At 37.4% G+C, this 25,688-nt stretch overlaps 1 protein-coding gene across 3 annotated transcripts in view; it reads left to right on the forward strand.

Moving 5' to 3' along the window:
* CUL2 (cullin 2) overlaps window positions 1–25,405 on the forward strand; it is an 88,734-nt gene extending 63,329 nt beyond the window's left edge. For all 3 annotated transcript variants that reach the window (XM_032143608.2, XM_032143617.2, XM_058436543.1), the window contains exons 10-21: window positions 1,524–1,648; window positions 3,848–3,955; window positions 4,623–4,682; window positions 5,503–5,631; window positions 5,736–5,822; window positions 7,482–7,634; window positions 8,220–8,297; window positions 11,706–11,772; window positions 19,120–19,322; window positions 21,701–21,802; window positions 23,532–23,648; window positions 25,039–25,405. In XM_032143608.2, coding sequence (XP_031999499.1) covers window positions 1,524–1,648; window positions 3,848–3,955; window positions 4,623–4,682; window positions 5,503–5,631; window positions 5,736–5,822; window positions 7,482–7,634; window positions 8,220–8,297; window positions 11,706–11,772; window positions 19,120–19,322; window positions 21,701–21,802; window positions 23,532–23,648; window positions 25,039–25,170 — 1,361 coding nt within the window. In that variant the 3' untranslated portion in view covers window positions 25,171–25,405. The remainder of the gene's footprint in view (window positions 1–1,523; window positions 1,649–3,847; window positions 3,956–4,622; window positions 4,683–5,502; window positions 5,632–5,735; window positions 5,823–7,481; window positions 7,635–8,219; window positions 8,298–11,705; window positions 11,773–19,119; window positions 19,323–21,700; window positions 21,803–23,531; window positions 23,649–25,038) is intronic.
* The last annotated feature ends 283 nt before the right edge of the window (window positions 25,406–25,688 follow it).

Here is a 25,688-nt window from a genome sequence, read left to right on the forward strand (position 1 = left end):
GTGAGCCAAGATCCTGCCACTGCGCTCCAGCCTGGGTGACAGAGTAAGACCCTGTCTCAAAAAAAAGCCATTAAAACCACTGGATCATCAGAAGACAATTATAGGGTAATATAGCTGCAATACTAAGGATTTGTATCCAAAATATAAAATGGTCAAAAAACAGGCACTGCAGAATAGAAGATACCCAGATGGCCAGTAAACATAAAAAGAAATGTGAAGTAGCAGGAACTTGTTGAACACTGAAGTGAGAGTATAAATTGATGCAACTACTTTGGGAAACTGGCATTGACCGCTAAGTGTGGGATATATTATGTATATTTTATGATCCAGCAGTTCTCCTAAACGTATAACCACCCCCCTGCTTTACCTCTCCACCGCCAATGCCTGGACATATATACAAAAAGACATACAGGAATGTTCATATTAGTATTTGTAATAGCTCCATAAACTGGAACAGCTCAAATGTCCAGTTACCATAGAATAGTACAGTATATTCATACAATGGAATATTATAGAGGAGTGGAAATGAACACATTAAAGCCATGTACAACAACATAGATGATCCTTATACACATGTTGTTGAACACAAGAAGCCAGACACGAAAGAATTGTGTGATCCCATTTTTATACATAGTTCAAACTCATCTGTGATTTAGAAGTCACAGCAGTGGTTACCTTTGCAGAGGAGCAAGAGTGTGTGATTGGAAGGAGGCATGAAGGGGACTCCTGAGTGTAGGTAATGCCTGTTTCTTATCCTGCGTGTGCTTACATGGGTGTGTTGTGTGTTCACTTGTGATAATTCAGTAAGATACACACTTATGGTTTGTATACTTTTCTGTATATGTATGATGCTTTAATAAAATGTTTAAAATAAAACCTACTACACTGAGAGATCATTGTTCACCTCCCAGTGTTAGAGATCAAAACGTTTGGTAACACGTTGTTGGCAAAGGAACTCTCTGCTGTTGGCAGCTGTGGTTAGAAGGATCTGTCTACAAGATTAAACTTTGATACAGTAACCTCACTTTGGGGAACTTATATTGCATATATTCTTGCTCATGTATAAGATTATTGATTGCAACATTGCAATATCAAGAGACTGGAAACCACCTAAATTTCCATCAATTGTTAAGAAATTATAATATATCCACATAATGGAGTACTGTACAGCTGTAAAATACATAGAAATGCTTTGTGTACTGATAGGAAAAGACCACTAAGTTAAAATGTGTTCTGAAGCTACAAATAATATACAAAATACAGTACACTGTATTAAAAGGGGCAAAGGAAGAATATATGTATTCACTTGAATTTGCACAAAATATCTTTGAGAAGATGTTAAATAACCACATCCCTTTTCTGTGGGGACAGGGGCTTGGGTGGCTGGGAGGTGGGCATCGGGGACTTTTCTCTGGGTACTCTACACTTGGATCCGTATATTGTACTCCTGCACTTGGATCCATATATTACCTAATAAATGAAAATATTTGGGAGTTAATCCTCAGATGTCTTTTTCCTCTCAGACATGGCAAATATGTATGTCTTACTCCGTGCTGTGTCCACTGGTTTACCTCATATGATTCAGGAGCTGCAAAACCACATCCATGATGAGGGCCTTCGAGCAACCAGCAACCTTACTCAGGAAAACGTGAGTTGTGTGGGGGAACTGCAATGTTTTCCTCCTAATGAGATCCATCGTGGAGCCTTTCCTTTGACGTTATTGTTTTGAAAGATGGAAGAAAAAGTCTTACCATGCCAACAAAAGAAATGTCTTTATTCAAATGTTTTAAACCTAGAATTTGTTGGACTCATTTTGGAATTATCAAATTATTAGAAAGCTATTGATAGGCTGCTGCTTAGCCATACGGAGGTGTCCATTGAACAGTTGTTAACTTTCCACAGGAAAATAAGCTTGCCATTTTTAAATAACTGTGTTTCCGTGTAATTGGCATTGATAACGTAGTTTGTTGTCATGGTAGTAGTATTAATCAGTGGTAATACAGACGACTTGCAATTTGCCTCCTTTCCATATTCTCTGAATTTAGTTGCCCAGGAAGCAAATTTAGATTAAAATAATCTTCTGTAAGTATATGCTTGCTGCCCCAAATACCCAAAACAATAACCCTCATGTCCCTAATACTCATCTTTCTCGAGTACTTTGCCAATCACACGACTGTAACAGTTTGTCTTTCCCATCACCAAATCTTGTTATTACTGGTAACGTTTGATCAGCAAGAGAGAAATAACTTCAAATGTTACTATCTCTTCTTAAGTAGAGCTGTTTGCCCTTCATCTATAAGATAGTATCTGTGTGTAGACGTCACTGTTTAGGAGCACTTTTTAGAGGCTGTTACCTTAGCTGCAGATTGGTCTTTGGCAAGTAATAATTTTTAGTTTTTATGTTATGCCACAATAATGTGTAAGTTTTCTATTTTTTTATTTCTTCAAATTCCTTTTACCACAGTTTTCTATTTTTGTAGAACTGCTAGTTTATAGTATTCAGGTTTATTACTCTGTATTATTTGTCAAACTTACTAGTTTACATTATTACATTTATAGATTCCATGTCCAATGACATTGGGCATAGAAGCATAGAATTTTGTGTCAAGGCTGGGAGGTGGAAACATAAGTGAATACATTTGTGGTGGACTCAAATCCAGCTGACTTAGTTAAGTCTTAGATAGTAACTTCTTCATGGTTATCTCCATTAAGAGGGAAAACTCACTTTTGTACTATTAAGTATTTCTTCTCTCTGAGATGTGAGGGATTGTCTTGCCGAGTTAAAGGGGTCTCTGTTCTCAGGATTACTGGCTTTTTAACTCCCCTTTCTCTCAGCCTTCAGTGACTTTGCAGGCAGTCTTTGCTTATATAAGCCTCTATGAAAGTGATAGACCTGGTAGTTCAGGTCTTGTTATCCTTAAGATAAGTTATTCCAACACAGTAGAAAAGTATGCTTTTGGTGGGTTCTTCTGGCAGGTACTGGACAGTCTATGACAGCTTGTTGTGTTGAATGACAAGCTATTTTCTTTCTTTCTTTTTTTTTTTTTTTTGTTGTTGTTTTTCTGAGATGGAGTCTCACTCTGTTGCCCAAGCTGGAGTGCAGTGGCATGATCTCTGCCCACTGCAACCTCCGTCTCCCTGGTTCAAGCAGTTCCCCTGCCTCAGCCTCCCGTGTAGCTGGGATTACAGGCGCACACCACCACGTCCAGCTAATTTTTTTGTATTTTTAGTAGAGATGGGGTTCCACCATGTTGGCCAGACTGGTCTTGAACTCCTGACTTCAGGCAATCTGCCCACCTTGGCCTCCCAAAGTGCCCAGGCAGACAAGTTATTTTCAACACCAAAGGTTTTTTTTGTTTTGTTTTGTTTTTTGTTTTTTTTTTTTTTTTGAGGAGTCTCTCTCTGTCGCCTAGGCTGGAGTGCAGTGGTGCCATCTCAGCTCACTGCAAGCTCCGCCTCCTGAGTTCTTACCATTCTCCTGCCTCAGCCTCCCGAGTAGCTGGGACTACAGGCGCTTGCCACCACGCCCGTCTAATGTTTTGTATTTTTAGTAGAGACGGGGTTTCACCGTGTTAGCCAGGATGGTCTCGATCTCCTGACCTCGTGATCCGCCCACCTCAGCCTCCCAAAGTGCTAGGATTACAGGTGTGAGCCACCACGCCTGGCCTTCAACACCAAAGTTTTAAATTTCTAAGACTGTCCTAGCTAAAAGCATTTTCTGAGAAGTGTGCATGTGTGAAACATAATTTCCTTGAGGAAAAATTTACTAATAAGTCTAATAAACCTAGTAGTTTGGATATCCTTGAACCTCTTAAAATGTGGTTTTGTACTTATATTTCCTTTTTAGATGCCAACACTATTTGTGGAGTCAGTTTTGGAAGTGCATGGTAAATTTGTTCAGCTTATCAACACTGTTTTGAATGGTGATCAGCACTTTATGAGTGCGTTGGATAAGGTAAGTTTTAAATACATATATACTATGTATGTACATAAAACTATCATTCTTTAGGCAGTTTCAGGATTAGACTTCTAGTATGAGATTGCTGATCTAGACATGGAGATTAAGTAATTTAGATATGAAATTCAAAATAGAAATAATCTAACTTTTAAATTATTAAATGAATAGTTAAATTGAATGCTTGTAGAATGTCCCATGATTATGCTATATAAGGGGAATTTTTAATCTGGTATCTTCTGGATAGACATGCATAATTTTACAATTTTTAGTACTGATTTTTTTCTTTGGTCATAATACTTAGGCTATAGTGAATAATATTTGAAAAGAGAATAGATATGTTTTACATGAACTTTTGTATACGTTAAAGGAAAGTTGCTTACAAGATTCTAAGATTTTTTTTTAAGTAGCGTTATTTTATCTGTTCAAATTTCGATAATGAGTTACAGAGTATCTTGCCATAGCAACAGGATATATAGATATTTTGTAATTAGAGAATAAAGTCAGAGGAGTCTACCATGTTAGGTGTGATAATATTAACAAACTACCAGCAATACTGTGTTTTATGTGGCAGGGTAATTTTGGATGTACAGATTATGGCTTGTATTGAACTAGCTGTACTTTTTCCCTGTGGCTGGTGGTTAATTATGGCCTGTTTTTTATTTAGGCCCTTACGTCAGTTGTAAATTACAGAGAACCTAAGTCTGTTTGCAAAGCACCTGAACTGGTAAGTTTGGTGGTTGCGGAAAAGTAATCTTATGAAAAGTCAGTATTAGAAAATATAAACTCAGAATATCAAATTAATTTGGTTTTTGTAGCATTTTTCAGAAAAATAGAAGGAAAATTATCTACATTGTTTATAGTTTGGCATTTATGTAAGGAATGCAACATACCATGTGTCTTTTCTTAAAGAATAACCATTTTACAAAGTTTGGGTTTTAATGTATGTCTACTTTGAAATAATTTGCAATACTTTTCATGTAGATTCTGTTATATCTGAAATCTAAAGGAAATCTGATGATAAAGTTTGGGTAACCTTTGAAGGAAACTTTCTTACAAGGTTTTTGTAACTTTTTTTAAAAGTGCTTGTTCAATGTCAAAAATTGTAAAACCACTCGAAACTCACCTAGGTGTTCTTTTAAAAATTTGTATTACCTATATCAGTTGCTTTATTGGTCAGTAAGTGATAATTTGATATTTGACTTGTTCTTTTTAAAAATTTACCTTATGATGTATATTTTATTTAGTTTACATTTATGATTATTACATAAAGCTTTAGAAGCCTGGTGTGGTTTTGTATGCCTGTAGTCCCAACTACTTGGGAGGCTGAGGCAGGAGGATCCTTTGAGCCTAGGAGTTTGAGGCTGCGGTGAGCTATGATCTTGTCCACTGCAATCCAGCCTGGCGACAGAGCAAGACCCAGTCTCTAAAAAAAACAGCAAAAATTCTGTCCACTGATCTTACCTTGTATCACCACTTTGCCTCCTTTGAGGCGTGATATATACAGAAGCACCCTTTGTAAGATTTATTATCAATTTCTACATGAGCTTGCTAAGTACTGTGACAACTTACTGAAGAAGTCGGCGAAAGGGATGACAGAGAATGAAGTGGAAGACAGGCTCACGAGCTTCATCACGGTATTCAAATACATTGATGACAAGGACGTCTTTCAAAAGGTATGTTGTGAAGAGAAAAGTTTCATTTGTATTTTAGTCAACTTTATTTCTGAATGCTAAATCATTAGAAAGGAAGTAATCTTTTAAAATATTTTTAAATGTAGTTCTACGCAAGAATGTTGGCAAAACGTTTAATTCATGGGTTATCCATGTCTATGGATTCTGAAGAAGCCATGATCAACAAATTAAAGGTAATGTAAGTCTTTAATGTGGTACTGTCCTAGAAATTCATTCACAAGCGCATAAAGATGTTCATTGCAGCATTGTATACAGTAACAGGAAACAATTCATCTGGTTAAATGTATACTTGTATAGTCACACAGTGGGATATACAAATACTATATTAAAAGGACAAAATATGTATGTTTATATGTGAAGATTCACAAGATAATCAGTGTTAACGATAAAAGATTATTGCTACTTATAAATGAATACACCTAAAATATTCCCTTAAGTACAGATTTTGGAGTGCAATTCCATTTCAATGTATTTTTACATCATTTCACCTTGCTTACATACCAATAAATGGTAGCAGGTTCTTATTTATCCTGAGTTATTCAATAAATTTTCCTGCATAGTAGACATGTTGAATATAATACGCACTCCTTTTTTCCTTTTTCTTTTTTTAAGAGATAGGGTCTCACTATGTTGCCCAGGCTGGACTCTAACTCCTGGGCTCAAGCAATCTTCCCGCCTCAGCCTCCTGAGCAGCTGGGACAATAGGTGTGCACCACTGCACCCAGTTGCTGTGTGCTCTTTTTTAAACCTCTAAAAAGAAACTTAATTTTTAATTTCTAAAAGTAGTGTTGGCCAGGTGTGGTGGCTCATGCCTGTAATAGTAGCACTTTGGGAGGCCAAGGCAGGTAGATTGTTTGAGCTCAGTAGTTCAAGACCAGCCTGGGAAACATGGCAAAACCCTGTCTGTACCAAAAATACAAAAGTGAGCTGGGCTTGGTGGCGTGTGCCTCTAGTCCCAGTTACTCGGGAGGCTGAGGTGGGAGGATTGCTGGAGTCTGGGACATCGAGGCTGCTGTGAGCCATGATCACACCACTGCACTCCATCCTGAGTGACAGAGCAAGATCCTGCCTCTAAATAGATTAATTACAAAAAAAAAGTAGTGTTAATGAGCTTTTTGTATTTCAAGATTAGAGATTCAGATTTTCTGACCTGGTAACAACAGAATTTTGAATAATTTTAAAGAAATAGTTTTCTTCATCACTCAGTAGATGCTATTAAAAATATGCCTAAATAGACCTTTTTCAATTGACCACAGGCTGGAGTATTCCCAGTAATCATTTATGTAATCTTTCATTTGATACTATCTGTAAACCTTATAAGAGCCAGCAGCTGTGGCATGTGCCAGTAGTCCCAGCTACTGGGAGAGTGAGATAGGATGATCACTTGAGCCCAGGAGTTCGAAGTTGTAGTGCACCGTGATGGCTCCAATGAATAGCCACTGCGTTGCAGCATGGGCAACAGTGAGACCCCATGTCTTTAAAACAAAACACAACATAAAATCCTTTTAAGGTATCTTATGTATAGTAATGGGGCATTTTGCAGTGCTGAAATAAGAGATGAATGTATAAAAAAGTTTTTGTTTAAGGGGAGATTTATTGTTCCTAGATAGGTGGTTTTTATTCACTTATTTAAAATATGTCTTTAAAAAGAAAGTTTGAAAGGTTTTGATTAGTTGCTTTGACTTATGAAGAATATATTACTAGTCCTTGGGTATAAGTGTACATGCAAGAACCTTTGACCAAAGACCTAGCAATACCGACACATTCTTATTAACCAATATGACCTATTATTTTTCTTGTGAAGTCATATATTTTCTAAAACTTTTTTATAGCAAGCCTGTGGTTATGAGTTTACCAGCAAGCTACATCGGATGTATACAGATATGAGTGTCAGCGCTGATCTCAACAATAAGTTCAACAATTTTATCAAAAACCAAGACACAGTAATAGATTTGGGAATTAGTTTTCAAATATATGTTCTACAGGTATGAATATGTGTTTTACTATGAGCATTTACTAATCATTTCAGTACTTTGATACAAAGGATTCATAAATGGTTGCCTGATTACGTTTGGTTCTGTCAGTAGATTGTGACTTCTAAAGTCCTGTTGATTTGGGGTGGGCGTGGTGGCTCACGCCTGTAATCCCAGCACTTTGAGAGGCCAAAGCGGGCAGATCTCTTGAGCTCAGGAGTTCCAGACCAGCCTGGCCAACACGGTGAAAACCCATCTCTACTAAAAATACAAAAATTAGCCAGGTGTGGTGGTGCGTGCCTGTAATCCCAGTTACTGGGGAGGCAGAGGCAGGAGAATCGCTCGAACCCCAGAGGCGGAGGTTGCAGTGAGTGGAGATCGTGCCACTGCATTGAAGCCTGGGTGATGGAGTGAGACTCCCATCTCAAAAAAAAAAAGTCCTATTGGTTTGGAATGAAATGTGCCATGATAGAAATACTCAGATTTTATCAACATTTTGAGGAAGAAGAAAATGTTTTAGATGCTTAGATTATTTAATAAATATTTACTTTGAATTTAGATGTTGATCCATTTAGCTTTTTATTTTTTTCCTTCTAGGCTGGTGCATGGCCTCTTACTCAGGCTCCTTCATCTACGTTTGCAATTCCCCAGGAATTAGAAAAAAGTGTACAGATGGTAAGTTTGCAGGAAATATGTTAGAAGACTAAAGGAATTTTAATAACTGTCTTCATATTATATCACCTTTAATATTTTTTCAAACTCTTAAGGGTTCATGTGATAAAAATAGATTCAGAAATTATAGTCAGTCTGCCCTTTAGGAAGAATGTAAGTTATTGTAGTTACTAATATTAAAACTAAAATGCTAAGAATGTCATACAGTTCTTTGTCAAAGCATGTCTCTTATTCTGAGTAAGTCTATCATCTGCTATTAAGCAGTTTTAAATTATAAAAATGTTGATATCAGAAGAAAGCTTAGAATTCAACACTTAAAATATCACTTACAAGTTTTCCTTTTGAATTTTGACCAAATACCTTATTTGGCCCTTGTAATATTTTTATTTCTGTCCTGTAATGTAGGTAAATATATGTGAAGTAACTGCTAGTAGAGTAATAACAGTGATTGATAGTGGTTATAGTTTCGTGGTAATAGTAGAGGAGAGTCCTGTAACCAGTCAGGTAGGTTTCAGGAAGGCAAGCATGATAGACTTTCAGAATAGGAGGCTAAATTAGGACTTCTTACATCTTTGAAAAGAGATTGTAGCACAGACTATTTTAGAAACTATGTGAAGAAGAGCATTTGTGCAGACATTCATTGGATGGGGCAGACTATAATCCAGGGTTATTATAAATTTTGCAGAAAGGATTCATCTCAAAGTGCTGGGATTTCAGGCATGAGCCATCATGCCTGGCCTTGGCAGTCTTTTACATTTCTTTTTAAAAATCCTGTGTCCCTGATTGAAATTAAGGGAGAGAATAGGAGCTGGCAGAAATGAAGTTTTCCTTTAGTTTTTTCTTTCCTCTTTCCTTGAAATAATTATTTTCCATTTATAGTTTTTAACTCCTTAAACTTTATTTATTGGTGTATAGTCTTCCTCAGGTTTTAGTTTCCCCATTTACAAATAGGAAGTGAGTTTCTGTCTATACAATTCCGATTCCAAAAATACTGTTCTCTCCATTTGAATTGTCTCCAATTACCAGTAGAGGGAGTTTGTCCTTTATTTTTTTCTAGTAAGTCCAAGTTTTCAGATACATAGGATTGAAATCCATTTGTATACTTAATAGTGTACAGTTTTCACATGTAAATTAATCCATCCTGCCTTAGTGATGATTTGCATTTTTTACATCTTAATCTTAAATATAATTATCAAGAATTACCTTTATTTTACACCAAAGTATCTCAAAACTGTGGAATTAAAGCTGTAATTAAAAGTAATTTATTTTATACTTTAGGCCAATCAATCTTAATTGTTGCATTTCTTTTTTACCTAGGCCAAAAACCTGAATAATATTAGAAGTATCTAAAGTTGCCGGGCGCGGTGGCTCACGCCTGTAATCCCAGCACCTTGGGAGGCCGAGGCGGGCGGATCACAAGGTCAGGAGATCGAGACCATCCTGGCTAACACAGTGAAACCCCGTCTCTACTAAAAATACAAAAAATTAGCCGGGCGTGGTGGTATGCACCTGTAGTCCCAACTACTCTGGAGGCTGAGGCAGGAGAATAGGTTGAACCCAGGAGGTGGAGGTTGCAGTGAGCCGAGATTGCGCCACTGCACTCTAGCCTGGGCAATAGAGCGAGACCCCGCCTCAAAAAAAAAAAAAGTATCTAAAGTAGTGTATATTAATGTAGCTATTAAAGGTAAATAAACTCATTGAATTTTTAAGGCTCTTTGAGATCTAATTAATGCCCTTAAACAGTATTTGAAAAATGCTGTTTTTTATCCTATTTATTTTTAAATAAGTTTAGTCAACATACATTTTTTACTAATAAGCTTTGCTAACACAATTATTTTAATGATATAATCAAGGAAGCTTTTATAACTTTGGTCTTTGTAGTGCCATATGAATTGATGAATTTATTGGAGTCTGTTTGTTCTTGACTAGCTATAGATATGAGAGTCTTTGTAGTCAGATTTTAAATGTAAGGATGAATCAGTATCTTCTTTTGGCATATTGATATTATCATCAATAAAACTTTACCAAATAGTACTACTGAAGAGGTAAAACATGTTTTTAGAGCTTGGAATATACATTTTAAAGCCAGCTTTGCACTTTAAATTATGAGCATTTTAAAGCTGGAATTTCTGATTTCCGAAAGTGTTTTGAGAAAAAAATGAAAGTTTTTTTTAACTTTTATTTTGCTTTTGTCCAGAGATTCATTGTAAATGTGTTACAAATTGTGAATTATATAGTAGTGATTGAATTTTATTGATATCCCTGGGAGTTATTAATTAGTCAGATCATACTTCTGAAATCCTCTTATGACATGTTTCAATTTGCTGTTTGTGTGGATTGGAACTAAGCAGGCAAGCTGAAGTATTCCAGGTGCTAGTCATTTCCTGCTCATCCCGCAAAGGGATTGGTGGATCTGCTGGTAGAGGAGGATGCTGCACCATTAGAGGGAAAACAGGCTCAACATATTTCAGCTTCCCAGGACTAGGCAAACTTAGAGTCACTACTGAAGGAATTGACTCATTTTCTTGGCTGGAGCTATTAACTTTTGCCGTTAAGGAGTGGTCATAATATAGCTGATAGGTCAGTCATTGCTGGCTGCTTTATGTGAACCTCCTTTTTAAAGCACAAAAGGTAAAGTTTGATGTACAAATAAAAGCTTTAAGTATGTTATATATGGTACATCATGCTAAAAGTTTATTCAGAATTCTGAACTGGCATAATGCAGTTTATTTTTTAGTTTTATAAAGAAATTGAGTTTTTATCTTTTTCACATTCAGTATCATTTTTCCACTTTTTATTTTATACTAGCTCTTTATTAAAGAAAAAAGAACTCCGTATTTTTGTCCTGTAATTACACATTCAGTCCAGGGAGGAATGTTTAAAATTTGAAGGCTACATTAATAGAATTTAAATTTAATTGTTCACAATAATATCAGCAAAAGAATATCCAGAGACATACCCTAAAACTGCGTATTTGTGTCTGATTGAACGTGGAAGCTATATGTTGGCAGATGGGAGATTAGAAATGAAGGTAGGGTTTCTCTTGTCATGGTGAGATATATATGTTGCTGTGTTTGGTTAGTAAGTGGAATTTATAAAGTCCATGTTAGTATTATTCAGAAATGATAATGAATCACTGTGTCATACAGAAAGTCAAATTTGCAGTGCTGTGGTTTAGTGGAGAGAACTCTGGAACAGGTTGTGAATTAAAAGAGCTGGAATAATATGTGTATAGCTTTGATTAGGGACCACAGGAACGTGCTTTCTCCGCTGTAAAAGGAGGTAAACCAGATGGGCTATAATGTCTCTTCTAATATGAATGGTTTTCATTGCCTTTGTAGTATAGTGTTAATTAACTAGGCAAGTTATAGTAGCTAAAAATAATGTGTTTTTTTTGTTTTTTTTTTACAGTTTGAATTATTTTATAGCCAACATTTCAGTGGAAGGAAACTTACATGGTTACATTATCTGTGTACAGGTAAAATGCATTTAATTATATCTGGCTTAATGAAATTTACCTGATGATTATATTAATTTAGAAAGAGATTTTCTATGGCCCAATTACAGTTTTTAACCTTTTCTTCTCCATCAACCTTTCCCCATTAAAGCAACTAACAATGAAATCCAAGTATAGCACTTTTTCATAGTATTTTATAATTATACTGTTTATAATTTTGCTGCTTTTAAAGAAATGTTCTGACTTTATACTGATTTATTACATTTCTGTAGCCAACCACTACATTAGCAAATGTATTTAGAAACTCAGATTTGATGGGTCAGACACACTTAGAAACTTGTTCTCTAAGTATGCCAGATCCCCTTGCCAGTTTCATTATTATAGCATCATAAGGAGACCTAACCATTTGATTTTTACTTGTGATACTGCAGTGAATGCAATAGTAAAGCTTTTTGCAGAAAGTCCCACTTAATTTTCAGTAGTTTCCAGTTTTAAAAAACTTTCATCACAATCTAATTTCCTTTGCTTCTTTCTGGAACAATGGAGTCCACTTACTTACAGTAGGATTAATACCTGAATTATTGTGGACTGTGTGTGGAGTTGCCTGAAGATGTAAGCCAAAGCAGACACTTGAATTTTCTCTTTTTTTGCTAAAGTATGCTTTGACAAGTTCATTGAATCACTTTTCCTTTGTACAAGAAGAAAGGGTATATATGCTAATATTTCTTAGTGATGGTACAAGAAAATCATTTGCCATAACCTTTATTAAGAAATGTTTTCTGTCCCCTCCCCAAGAGAGACTTTATCCAAATAACTATGATACTTGGTGTTTATTTGACTAATTTACATCTTGGGAACATGATGGCTCATTATATTAGTAATACATTTTGCATTACTTATATAAGTTGATCTTTATTGAGCAAGTTGGACATTCTAATTTTTAAAATAATTTTTGAAATGAGATTTTCACTGATACTCTTAGTGGTGGTCGAAGGTCAAATTTTAATTTGACCTTTGGCTAGGTGCGGTGGCTCACGCCTGCGACCCCAGCACTTGGGGAGGCTGAGACAGGTGGGTCACTTGAGCCCAGGAGTTTGAGACCAGCCTAGGCAACATGGCAAAACCCTGTCTCTACTAAAAATCCAAAAGGCATAGTGGAGCACACCTGTAGTCCCAGCTACTCGAGAGACTGAGATGGGAGGATCACTTGAGCCCACGAGCTGGAGGCTGCAGTGAGCCATGATTGTGCCACTGCACTCCAGCCTGGGCAACAGAGCAAGACCCTGTCTCAACCAGTCAGTCAATATGTTCTATTTTCATTTAGTAAATATAATTGATTTTAAGAAAAAAAATGCTGGACCAGGGTTTTAGATTTTTTTTTTTTTTTTCTAAGAAAGCTAATATATCTTAGTACAGTTCAATTTAGCTTGCTTTTACTTTCCATGAATATCTTTCTAGGGGAGTTTAAACTTTCTTGGTTATTCTCATTATTTCAGCAATAATCAACGTGTCTTCTAAAGTAATTTTAGTAAGGGGCTCATTTTTTCATAACAACCAGTGGTGTAGAAGAAGAAAATAAACTTATGCACATAGTTTTTTAGCCATTGGAATTTAGTTTGAAAATAGTCACCAATATCACCTAAATAGGAAAGAGAATAATTTTCTTTCTGTTTTTGAGCTATACTAAATTTCTAAGCTGATACATAATAAGTTGATTTGGGGAGCTCTTTTGTTTGTTCATTTCTTTTACTTAATATTATTTGTGTTTTAGTTAAAACCAAATAGTTACTTCCTTTGGAAAGAGAACCTTGTAAGTTTATTTTTTTGTTTTGAGTCACTGAAGGTACTGAAAACACCTGTGACCTATCAGTGAAACCGGGAGTTAGAGTTGTTTTTTTTCCCAGCTTTAATAAGATACAATTGACACATAAAAATTGTATCTGTTTATAGTGTACAGTGTGATGCTTTGTTATATGTTTATATTGTAAAATGATTAACTCAAGCTAATTAACATAAGTAGCTTCTCACTTATCTTTATTTGTGGTGAGACCACTTAACATCTACTGTCACAGCAATTTTCTTTCTTTTTTTTTTTTTTCTTTGAGATGGAGTTTTGCTCTGTCACCCAGGCTGGAGTGCAGTGGCGATCTCGGCTCACTGCAGCCTCCACCTTCTAGGTTTAAGTAATTCTCCTGCCTCAGCCTTCTGAGTAGCTGGGATTACAGGCACACACTACCACTCCCAGCTAATTTTTGTATTTTTAGTAGAGACGGTGTTTCACCATGTTGGCCAGGCTGGTCTCGAACGCCTGACCTCATGATCCACCCACCTCGGCCTCCTAAAGTGCTGGGATTACAGGCACGAGCCACCGTGCCCGGCCTTGTCACGGTAATTTTCAAGTTTACTCCACAGTAGATTAACAGTCACCATGCTATATGATAGATCTACAGAACTTACTGGTCTTAACTGAAACTTTGTCCCCTTTGGCCAACATTTTTCATTTTATTTTTGTTCTCCATGTATTCATTTAACAGAAAGGTTCTCACACACTATGTGTATTGAAGATGCTTGTTCTAGATTACCCATATATGGCCTAAGGCTCCAGGACTTCTTTAAAACACTGGCTCTGAGGCTGGACAGATCACTCAGAGTTCTGTTTCTTGAGAACCCCTGTTACTTCTGCTTAAACATAGAATGAAAATTTTTCTTCCTTGTCTATTTCTACATTCCCAGCTCATTGAATACCCAAGAAAAGGTTAATTTTTGTATTGTAAATGAAGGATCTTCACAAATGGTTGATGGTGCACAAAGTGGTGTTTGGGGGGAATTTAGAATCAGAAGACCTGTGGTTGGTCTTACTTACTAGCTGTGTAATCTCAAGCAAATTACTTAACTCCTTTGAGCCTGTTTCCTCATCTTTATTGTTGTAAAATTCATTGATCAACTCAAAGAACATTTTCTATGTCTCAAGTACTTCTAAACGCCAAGTGGACGGAAATAAAATACCGAGCCTTGGCCCTCAAAAAAAGCTCATGTCTAGTAGGAAGACAGACAAATACATAGTTACAGTATGGTGTTTTGAATGGGATAGAGGCCAGCCCAGGGTGTATCACAGAATGGTGGTGGCAGTCAGGTCCTGGCGAGGGAAGGCTTCTGGGGAAATCACATCTCAACTTGTTTTGAAGAACCAATAGGGCCAGGTGCAGTGACTCACACATGTAATCTAGCACTTTGGGAGGCTGAGGCAGGAGAATCCCTTGAGCCCAGGAGTTCAAGATCAGCCTGGGCAACATAGTGAGACCCTGTCTTGAAAAAAAAAAAACAAAACAAAAAACATAAAATAAAAAGAATGAATAGGACTTAACCAAGCTAGGTAAAGGAGAGTGTTGAGAGTGTATTTCCAACAGAGGAAGAATTTTAAGAAGCAATCTGTGATGCCACATGTGATAGAGTGAGAAAAATCCTGAAAATTCCACTGGATTTATGACTAAGGCTTTGGATAGAATTAACCATAAGGAACAGTTTGATAAAGACATACAGATACTTGATAAAGAGATAAAACCAGACAGTGTGACAGAAACCATTACACTGTCTGCGTATAAATAAGTTTTATTTGTGACAGAGCAAGAAGTTGCAGAGATTCCTGGTCAGTTGCTGAAAGACACGTTGAGAAATGATGAACTCAAGGAAGATGAAACTTCACCAGACGTACATAGTATGGATCAGGCTAGAATTTTGTGAACCCTACATCATAGTATGTGTTGGTAGTTACTAGTGTTTGCCAGAATAAAAGTAACACCATATCATTGTACATATCTTAAAAGATAACAATTCTATTAACTAAATTTGTCTTTTTGTTTTCAAATAATTCCAACAGCTAAAAATAGGGAGGGATGTTAGTATTGTCTAATGTCCAGTCCATATTCAAATTTCCCTGATTGTCCCAAGGTGACTTGCTTGGCTGTCAGAGGTCACTAATTGTATTTGGTTCTTACATTTCCCTTCCACCTCCCCAATTTTCAGCATTCTTTGACATACTGTTTTGAACAGACCAGGCCAGTTGTCTTGTAGAATATCCAGTACTTTGGATTACTTATTTGTGATTTATTATTTTTTTTAAATTTGTTTTCTATTCCTTGTATGTTCTGGAAAGTGGAAATTAGTTCTAAAGGTTTGACTATATTCAGTTAAGTATTATTGGCAAGGATATTTCATAGGTGGTCCTGTGTATTTCATATTGCATATTTCAAAGGCATCTAGTGTCAGATTGTCTCACTATTAGAGATGCTAAATTTGGTCACTTGATGAAGGCGGTAACCACCAGATATCTCCATTGTAGAGGCACTCTTTCCCCTTTTCAGTTAGCTTGGCAGACAATCTGAGGGATGATACTTTGGCATGAATACCCTGTTCCAGGAACCTAATGTAGTTTTAGCCTCCACTGATGATCCTTGCCAGAATCAGTTGTTTCATTACTGGTTGCAAAATGGTGATATTCTATCATGCCTTCAACATTCCCTGAGAGAGTAGAGAGCTGACACAGATACTGGCGAGTGACTTGGATGAAACTGTTGTGAGAGTTCTGCCCACTCTTTATTTCCTGTCATTGTAAATGCTGCGTGAATTATTGTTGGCTTACTTTAAGTATGCATGTATCAGAATGTTTTATTTTAGTTTTTAGTTTCTTAGGGTTCGCCAACCTATTCTGCAGGGTAAATCACCACTCTTGTCGTTTCTCATTTGTGTTTACATCACAGTTATTAAATGAATCATCCAAGTTTGAAGTTTCCTTTCCCCCGCCATGTCTTCCCACCCCTTCCCCAGTCTTTTCAGTAGGAGTATGGTGCTAAGAAAAGTGGGAAAGGTCAATGTACCCCTGATCCCTGGTAGAGTATTGAAAAATAGCACAATGAAATAATGAACTCAATAAGAAGTAAATGATGCTTTGGCCCCTCACATGATCTCCTAATGCTCTTTGGGTCTCGTGGTGCTGAAAGACGACTTTTGTGTGGCAGAAGACTCATTCTGCTTTCAAACCCATGGCAGCATATTACAGCATCAGTGACATCCTGGCTGATGGTGCCACTTAATCATCTTGGTGCTTGATGCATAATTCTCTACTTGTTTCTGCATATGATTAAGTCGTCATTGCAGAAATAACAAAATGCAGTTTATGTAATGTTTTACTTCTTACCACATTTTCCAAACTTAAATGTTGATAAGAGTCCTGTTTATAGAAAGTGTTAATAGTATGCTCCAAATGATAATTTTTTACACAAGCTGTTTCTATGAATTGGATATTGAATTTAATATATTAAGCCTCCTTTTGTGAAAATTTGGAGCGTTATGAATTTTTTCTCTTGGTATTCCCATCCAGATAATTCTGAAAAATATTTCTAAATATCAGTTTTATCTGAAATAAGTCAAGGCATAAATGATAATAATCAAGATAATATTGCATTTATGGTGATATTAAGCTAATGAATTCACTCATAGCCTTTAAAATCTTTTTTTTTTTTTTTTTTGAGACGGAGTTTCGCTCTTATTGCCCAGGCTGGAGTGCAATGGCGCAGTCTCGGCTCACAGCAACCTCCTGGGTTCAAGCCATTCTCCTGCCTCAGCCTCCGGAGTAGATGGGATTACAGGCATGCACCACCACACCTGGCTAATTTTGTATTTTTAGTAGAGACGGGGTTTCTCCATGTTGGTCAGGCTGGTCTTGAACTCCAGACCTCAGGTGATCCGCCTGCCTCGGCCTCCCAAAGTGCTGGGATTACAGGCATGAGCCACCGTGCCCGGCCAGATTTCATTTATAATCCATTCAACAATCAAATAATGCAGGCTATGTGTGTGTTAGTCATCAAACCACAACTTCGTGCTTTAGGAAGCAGTTCTTTGATTTGCATCTTTTTTTTTTTTTACACGTATGGAGCATTACAGAGTGTAGACATGTTTGCCATATTATTCGTTATGAGCTTTCAGTGTGCTGATGTCATGCTGCTGTCTCCCAGGATGTTGCAGAACTTAAGTATACATAATACTTGCTCTATTTCTTAGAGCTCCCAGGGTCATTTAGCATATAGAATTTTTTTTTTTTTTTTGAGACAGATACTCATTCTGTCGCCCAGGTTTGAGTGCAGTGGTGCGACCTTGGCTCACTGCAACTTCCGCCTCCCAGGTTCAAGCAACTCTTATACCTTAGCCTCCCGAGTAGCTGGGATTACAGGCATATGCCATCATGCCCGGCAAATTTTTGTATTTTTAGTAGAGACAAGATTTCGCCATGTTGACCAGGCTGATCTCGAACCTCCTGGGTTTAAGTGATCTCCTCACCTCAGCCTTTCAAAGTGCTGGGATTATAGGCATAAGCCTCCGTGCCCAGTACATATAGAACATATTTATGAAAACATTCAGATTAAATGTTTTTCATTTTTATGAAAACATTCAGATTAAATTCTTTTGCTATCAACTTTCAGCAAGAGAATGGGTCTGCCTATTTGTCTCTCCTTTCATACCTGTTTGCCTTTAGGAAGTTACTGGAAAGAAAAATGTTATTTATGAGACATAATAGCACTAATTTTGGCAGAAATTACAGCTTAGACAGGGCCACAAAAGCATTTTCCCTATGGCTGTAGACCTCCCAGGAGGCTTGAACCTTACGTGGGAGAGCTCAGCTATCGACAGCACTTGAAGCAGTTGCTGGTATCACTTTCCCCTTTGTCTGTCCATTTCTCCTTCTCCCACCTCCTTTTATTGTTTGGGTTTTTTGTTTTTTTCTTTTTCTGCCTAAGTCTTAGCATTTCTGTTAATATTTAAAGACTTTTTTTTTTTTTTTTGAGACGGAGTCTTGCTCTGTCACCCATGCTGGAGTGCAGTGGTGCGATCTCGGCTTGCTGCAACCTCCGCCTCCCAGGTTCAAGCAATTTTCCTGCCTCAGTCTCCCAGGTAGCTAGGACTACAGGCATGCACCACCACGCCTGGCTAATTTTTGTACTTTTAGTAGAGATGGGGTTTTACCCTGTTGACCAGGCTGGTCTCGAGCTCCTGACCTAAAGTGATCTGCCTGCCTCGGCCTCCCAAAGTGCTGGGATTACAGGTGTGAGCTGCTGTGCCTGGCCTTAAAGACTGTTTTAACCTACCAGTGAAGTTATGATAGCTTAACTGATTTATACCATATACCCAAAACTAATAGACTTCCATCTTCACCTCCCCAAGAAACAAAATGACTACCTTGTTAACAGCAGTGGCTTTACAACAAGTTAATAAAATTATTGGTTCACTCTTTCTGAAGAAAATGTCTGAAATAAAGTAAATTTGAAATGTTTCTTTGAATGGTTAGTTCACTGTCAGTTTTTGTTTTAATTGTAGGTGAAGTTAAAATGAACTATTTGGGCAAACCATATGTAGCCATGGTTACAACATACCAAATGGCAGTTCTTCTTGCCTTTAACAACAGTGAAACTGTCAGTTATAAAGAGCTTCAGGACAGCACTCAGATGAATGAAAAGGAACTGACAAAAACAATCAAATCATTACTTGATGTGAAAATGATTAACCATGATTCAGAAAAGGTATGTAGTAATATTCCAAAGAATTTAAGCGTCATCAACATTAAAGCTTTTTCGTGAGATGTCTGCAGTTTTAAAGTAAGGCTGTAATTGTCATTGTGCTCTGGAAAGCACTTGTATTCACTACGTTACTGCACGCTCCATAGAGCTGCGAGCGTAAGGCATCACAGAGCATGCTGTGTGAGTTGGTGCCATGTGCCGTTTATAGTTTGATTTTATTTGTCCTATACTGTTACAGCTTATTGAATAATTGTAAAAGAATTGCCATCTGGAAGATTTTGATTAATTGAGATTTTGAAACTAGCCTTTAAAGACTTTCCAGGTTTTTGGTTTTATAAATGTGCTTAATTTCATGGTTCTGTAACAGGAAATGACAGCCTGATGATGTCTATTTGTATACATATTTAATATGTGTAACTCCATTCCAAGTGTTCTTAATGTCAGCACTCAATTAACTATCATCTGTTTTTAACCACCATATATTTTTAATATCTGTCACAAGAATAACAAGCCATTAGTATATTACTTTTTTTCTCTGTAACTTTTTTTCTGGTTACAAGATTTTGCTGTTTTGTTGTCATAGTATATCCTAGATGTTTAAATAGTTAAAAATGCAACAGAGGTGGGATTATATCTCCTTCAAATTGTTGTGCTTATAAGAAAAAATTCCTATAAATAATGTTTTGTTTTTATTTTTGTAAAGTTAATAGCCTACAGTTTATTTCTCTCATTAATTCATTTTGCTAACATCCCTAGGATTATGATGACATTTTATAGTCTATAATTGAACAACTGTAAAAGGCATATTCTGAAATTCAAATCAATGTTTTCATAATTTTGAGAAATGATTTATCTGGCATCAGAATCTTAGCAAAATATGGATTTTTTTTTTTTTTTTTTTTGAGACGGAGTTCCATTCTTGTTGCCCAGGCTGGAGTGCAATGGTGTGATCTCGGCTCACTGCAACCTCCACCTCCTGGGTTCAAATGATTCTCCTGTCTCAGCCTCCTGAGTAGCTGGGACTACAGGCACGTGCCACCATGCCCAGCTAATTTTGTATTTTTAGTAGAGATAGGGTTTCACAATGTTGGCCAGGCTGGCCAGGCTGGTCTCGAACTCCTGACCTCAGGTGATCCACCCGTCTTTCCCAAAGTGCTGGGATTTACAGGCGTGAGCCACCGTGCCTGGCCAAAATAGGGATTTCTTAAGGTTAATTAATTATGGTTTTTAATTTTAGGCTAGTAAATGCTTAAAGGTTTTATGTTTTTTTCTAAAGCATGCTATTTTTGCTGCCCAGAAATTGACAAAGTAAACATGGATTCCTTGTTTGCACTTTAAATTTTATTTTATTTTTGAGATGAGATCTCACCGTGCCACCCAGGTTGGAGTGCAGTGGTGCCATCTCAGCTCACTGCAACCCCCACCTCCTGGGCTCAAGTGATAATCCCGCATCAGCTTTCCAAGTAGCTGGGACCACAGGTGTAAGCCACTACGCCAGGCGAATTTTTTAATTTTTAGTAGAGACCAGGTTTTGCTGTGTTGGCCAGGCTGGTCTCGAACTCCTGAGCTCAAGCAATCTGCCCACCTCAGCCTCCCAAAGTGGTGGGATTACAGGCGTGAGCCACCATGCCTGGCCTTTAAATTTAATTATGAATCTGTCCATTCCTTAGCAGAATGTCTTAGATTATTATTGAGAATTAGTTCATCTTCCAAGTGCCTTTTGATCCTGCTGCCAGAGAAATTCCACTCTATGATATCAGCAGCTTTCTTAAGCCTGATATAGAAGTTGTTATCCTAAAAATTGCCTTAACAGTTTTCCCCTGAGCAAAGGCCACTTGCTTCTTGAAGAGTGAATAAAACATGGATTGAAGTAAACGTTTTCACCATCACCCCAGGTCACGGCAAATTGATGCTGTGTGCTACTGGAGGCACAGCTTTCTTCTGTCATCAGGCCATTTACAGTGGGTATTTTGTTACTGTGGCATTTGTAAAAAAAATTTGGTTGCTTTTTCAAAATGGGGTGATGGAAAAGTTATGAACTTTGGTGTTTCATAAAAATTAAAATGTCAAACTCTAGGCAATGAGCTTGACTCTTATTTTATCAAAAAGTAGTGTATATAGAATAGTAGGACCAGAAAATAGCTTATTCCCAAATATAAACTGCTTAAGAATCTGGCAGATGTAAAAGTAGATAATAATTGGTTTTTTTCCTGTTTGAACAAAAGAATTATTTTTCTCTTAAATTTGGTAATCTATAATATAAAAGTTATGAGAGTGGAAGCTTTTTTGCTTGGTCGTTAATTTAGCGGAATTGCTTGCAGCAAACTCTTATTTAAAGATTTTGGTTTTTATAAATATAAATGTTTTATTTTTAAATGTAGGAGGATATTGATGCAGAATCTTCATTTTCATTAAATATGAACTTTAGCAGTAAAAGAACAAAATTTAAAATTACTACATCAATGCAGAAAGACACACCACAAGTAAGTGCTTTTAATGTCAAGTTTTTTTTGAGGGGGAAACATTTAAGCATTGGACTTTGCAAGTGTTTTACAATGAGATTGTGCAAAACTTTGCACAGCAAAATTAATAATGGGATATGTCTTTTCTGGTTTGTTGTTGGCATTTATTAACCTTACAGTCAAACAGAAATCTCTACTTGTATTTTAGTTTTTTCTAAGGAAAAGGGTATGGTTTTGTTGTATTTGCTCTTAAACCATTAGAATGTGTAACTTTGCATTCTCTCCGAAAATTCCCACATTGAGAAGTAATAAAATTTCATATTTTTCATTTGTAAAATAAGGGAAAGTTCTCCAGCTCATTTTTTTTTTTTTTTTTTTTGAGATGGAGTCTTGCTCTCTCGCCCAGGCTAGAGTGCAGCACTATGATCTTGGCTCACTGCAAGCTCCGCCTCCCGGGTTCACGCCATTCTCCTGCCTCAGCCTTCCGAGTAGCTGGGACTACAGGCGCTCGCCACTATGCCTGGCTAATTTTGTTTTTGTGTTTTTAGTAGAGATGGGGTTTCATCGTGTTAGCCAGGATTGTCTCGATCTCCTGACATCATGATCCACCCACTTCAGCCTCCCAAAGTGCTGGGATTACGGGTGTGAGCCACCGCACCTGGCCTATAGCTCATTTCTTTCAAAGAAAATTTGTCAGTAGAAAATGCTTCTTAAACTTTCATGCAAATGAGCCACGTGGGCATCTTGTTCAAATGTGGATTGTGATCTGGTGGGTGTGGAATGAGGTCCTGACAGGCCAGTGTGAGGAGGGGACTTCTGCTCTTCATTATTTTAACTCACCAGTGATTGTTGCTTTGGTCTGGGATAGACTGTTTCTATCACTTATGCTTCCTGATTGCCTCCCATGTGCAGTCCTTGGGCTGGTGCAGGATGTGAAGATAATATAAGACATTAGACCCTCTCCAGAACCTTAATTCCCCATGGGGGAGACAAATATTAATTGCCATTTACTTTGAAACCTAAAATGGTCAAGATTCCATTTTCCTCCAGGCTAATAAATAATAATTTGAAATATATAGATTGTATTTTGTCTTTGAAAAGCTGTGAGGAGATCCTATTAATGTGGCATGGTCTGCTTCTGTGCCTTGCTTCTGTGTTTCTTGAGCTCCGTGGAGATAGGTCCCCTCTCCTGGCTTCTCTGCTTGAGCCACATAAAATGCCACTTCAAAGCTCTTCCCTTTGAAGCCTGATCCAGTATGCATTTGGAGCTAATTACTGCAGTTGACACAACTCCATCTAAAAGCATCATGAAAGATTCTGTAATCACTGATAAGAAAATGATCTTGCAAATTATTGCTGTGTCCTCCTTTATTGCCTCATTACCTTAACAGTACAGTTTACAATAATGTAAATTTTTTTCTAATCTTTCAACTTTAACCCTAGGAATTGTAGATGTTTTAGCAGTGGTTATGTGATATTGGCACAACATAACTATATAATTTGCTCAGTATTGTGGTGCATGCCTGTAATCCCAGCTGCTCAGAGTCTGAGGCATGAGAATCACATGAACCCAGGAGATGGAGGTTGCAGTGAGCTGAGATCGAGTCACTGAACTCCAGCCAGGACGACAGAGTGAAACCCTGTCTCAGATAAAAAAAAAAGGATTTGCACTCACTGATAAAATGAATTTAAAACAAGTTCAGTGACTTAATGTCTTGTTGGGTCTTTTTTCTTTTCTTCTGTAAAACAGGAAATGGAGCAGACTAGAAGTGCAGTTGATGAGGACCGGAAAATGTATCTCCAAGCTGCTATAGTTCGTATCATGAAAGCACGAAAAGTCCTTCGGCACAATGCCCTTATTCAAGAGGTAAAAAGAGGGCAGTCCTGGGGGCTTCTTAGGGTAGAGGGCATTGTCATTGTACAGATTCAGTCTCTTTCTTCTTAAAGAGGATACAGAATAATCTGATCCTCAGATAGCATAAAGAAATGTTTCATACTTAATCAGAATCATACTCACTTACAATTTCAGTATTAAATTCAGATTTGCAGGCTGGGCACAGTGGCTCATGCCTATAATCCTTTTTGTTGTTGTTGAGACAGCGTCTCGCTCTGTCGCCCAGGCTGGAGTACAGTGGCGTGATCTTGGCTCACTGCAACCTCTGCCTCCCAGGTTCAAGTGATTCTCCTGCCTCAGCCTCCCGAGTAGTTGGGAATACAGGCGTGCACCACCTTACTTGGCTAATTTTTGTATTTTTCGTAGAGACAGGGTTTCACCATGTTGGCCAGGCTGGTCTCGAACTCCTGACCTCAGGTGATCCACCTTCCTCAGCCTCCAAAAATGCTGGGGTTACAGGTGTGAGCCACCATGCGCAGTGGACACCTGTAATCTGAATGTCTTGTTAGGCCAAGACAGGAGGATCACTTGAGGCCAGGAGTTTCAGACCAGCCTGGGCAACACAGGGAGACCCCATCTTACCTAAAAAAAAAAAAAAAAAATTAAAAAAATTAGCCAGTTGTGGTGGCACACTTGTAGTACCAACTACTTGGGAGGCTGAAGTGGGAGGATTGCTTGAGCCCAGGGATTGAGCCTGCGTGACACAGATACTATCTCAAATGATAATAATAAATTCATATTTGCTTTGGCTTTATTTTAGAGGTCTAAAACTTGCTGATTCATTGAGTCTTCTGTCCAGTTATTGAAGGAAATTGACCCATCAGATATTCATTCATTCCATAACTATCTGAGCCTACCGTGTGATAGATAGCTGGGCTGGTCCCTGGGATATAGTACAGAGCAGCTGAAGATATGGCAGGCTTTTTTGGAGTTCACAGTTTAATGGGGAAGAAATACACTATTGAAATAATATGCAAATAAATGTAAAATTACATTAGCATGCACTGAAGGAAAGGTATACAGTACTATGAGAATGTATTTAAATATCCTGGCCTAGGGGCTGCTGGGGAAAACTTTCTTGAGAAAGTGGTGTTTGAACTAAGAGCTGAGAGTTGAGTTAAATAGAAGCTGGGGGTTGTGTGTGAGTACTTAGGTTAATTAGTTTATTGTTTCACTTAATTATGTATCATTATTAGATTTTGCTGTATCCATTTTCCACATTTTAGTTCCTATTTTCATGCTTAATTTGGCCCATTTGTTGAAACCTCGGTACATTTGAGGCACTTTAAACTGATTGGTTAAAAGTCATTACTTATAGCTGACGAACTGGCAGTAGTTTGACTTCCACATCTCTCTTCCACAGGTGATTAGCCAGTCAAGAGCTAGGTTTAATCCCAGTATCAGCATGATTAAGAAGTGTATTGAAGTTCTGATAGACAAACAATACATCGAACGCAGCCAGGCGTCGGCAGATGAATACAGCTACGTTGCGTGATGTCGCTCTCCTCCAGCGTGGTGTGAGAAGATCATTGCCATCACCATTTGGTGTGTTCCTGTGGGAAAAAGCAGGACTGTGCCTCCATAATTTGGTCATTTGGCAGCCCCTGTTTTCTGCTGTTTACAACATCACCAGTGCCACGTCATGAGCGTCAAAGAAAATGCCTAGAGATATTTCAAGCTCATGTCATTATGACATTTCTTAAAACTTTATTAAAAGAATGAGTGAAGTATTGCTGAAATGTGGAAATTCGGTTGGGTACCATGCTTTTTCTCCCCTTCACGTTTGCAGTTGATGTGTCTTTTTTTTTTTTTTTAATGTATCTTAAAGGACATAAAATTTAAAAACTTAAATATTGTAATATGACAGATAACCTAATAATTGTATCTACATTAAAATGACAAACATGATATTGCTGCTTGTCAAATAAAAAAAAAAATAAAGAAATAGAATGCCTTTTTTATGTGGATGGAGTATCAGGTTGACCACAAAATATATTGACTCAAAGCAGCTAA

This window comes from Hylobates moloch, unplaced genomic scaffold, assembly GCF_009828535.3.
Source record: "Hylobates moloch isolate HMO894 unplaced genomic scaffold, HMol_V3 SCAFFOLD_3, whole genome shotgun sequence".
In the NCBI taxonomy this organism is placed as follows: Eukaryota; Metazoa; Chordata; class Mammalia; order Primates; family Hylobatidae; genus Hylobates; species Hylobates moloch.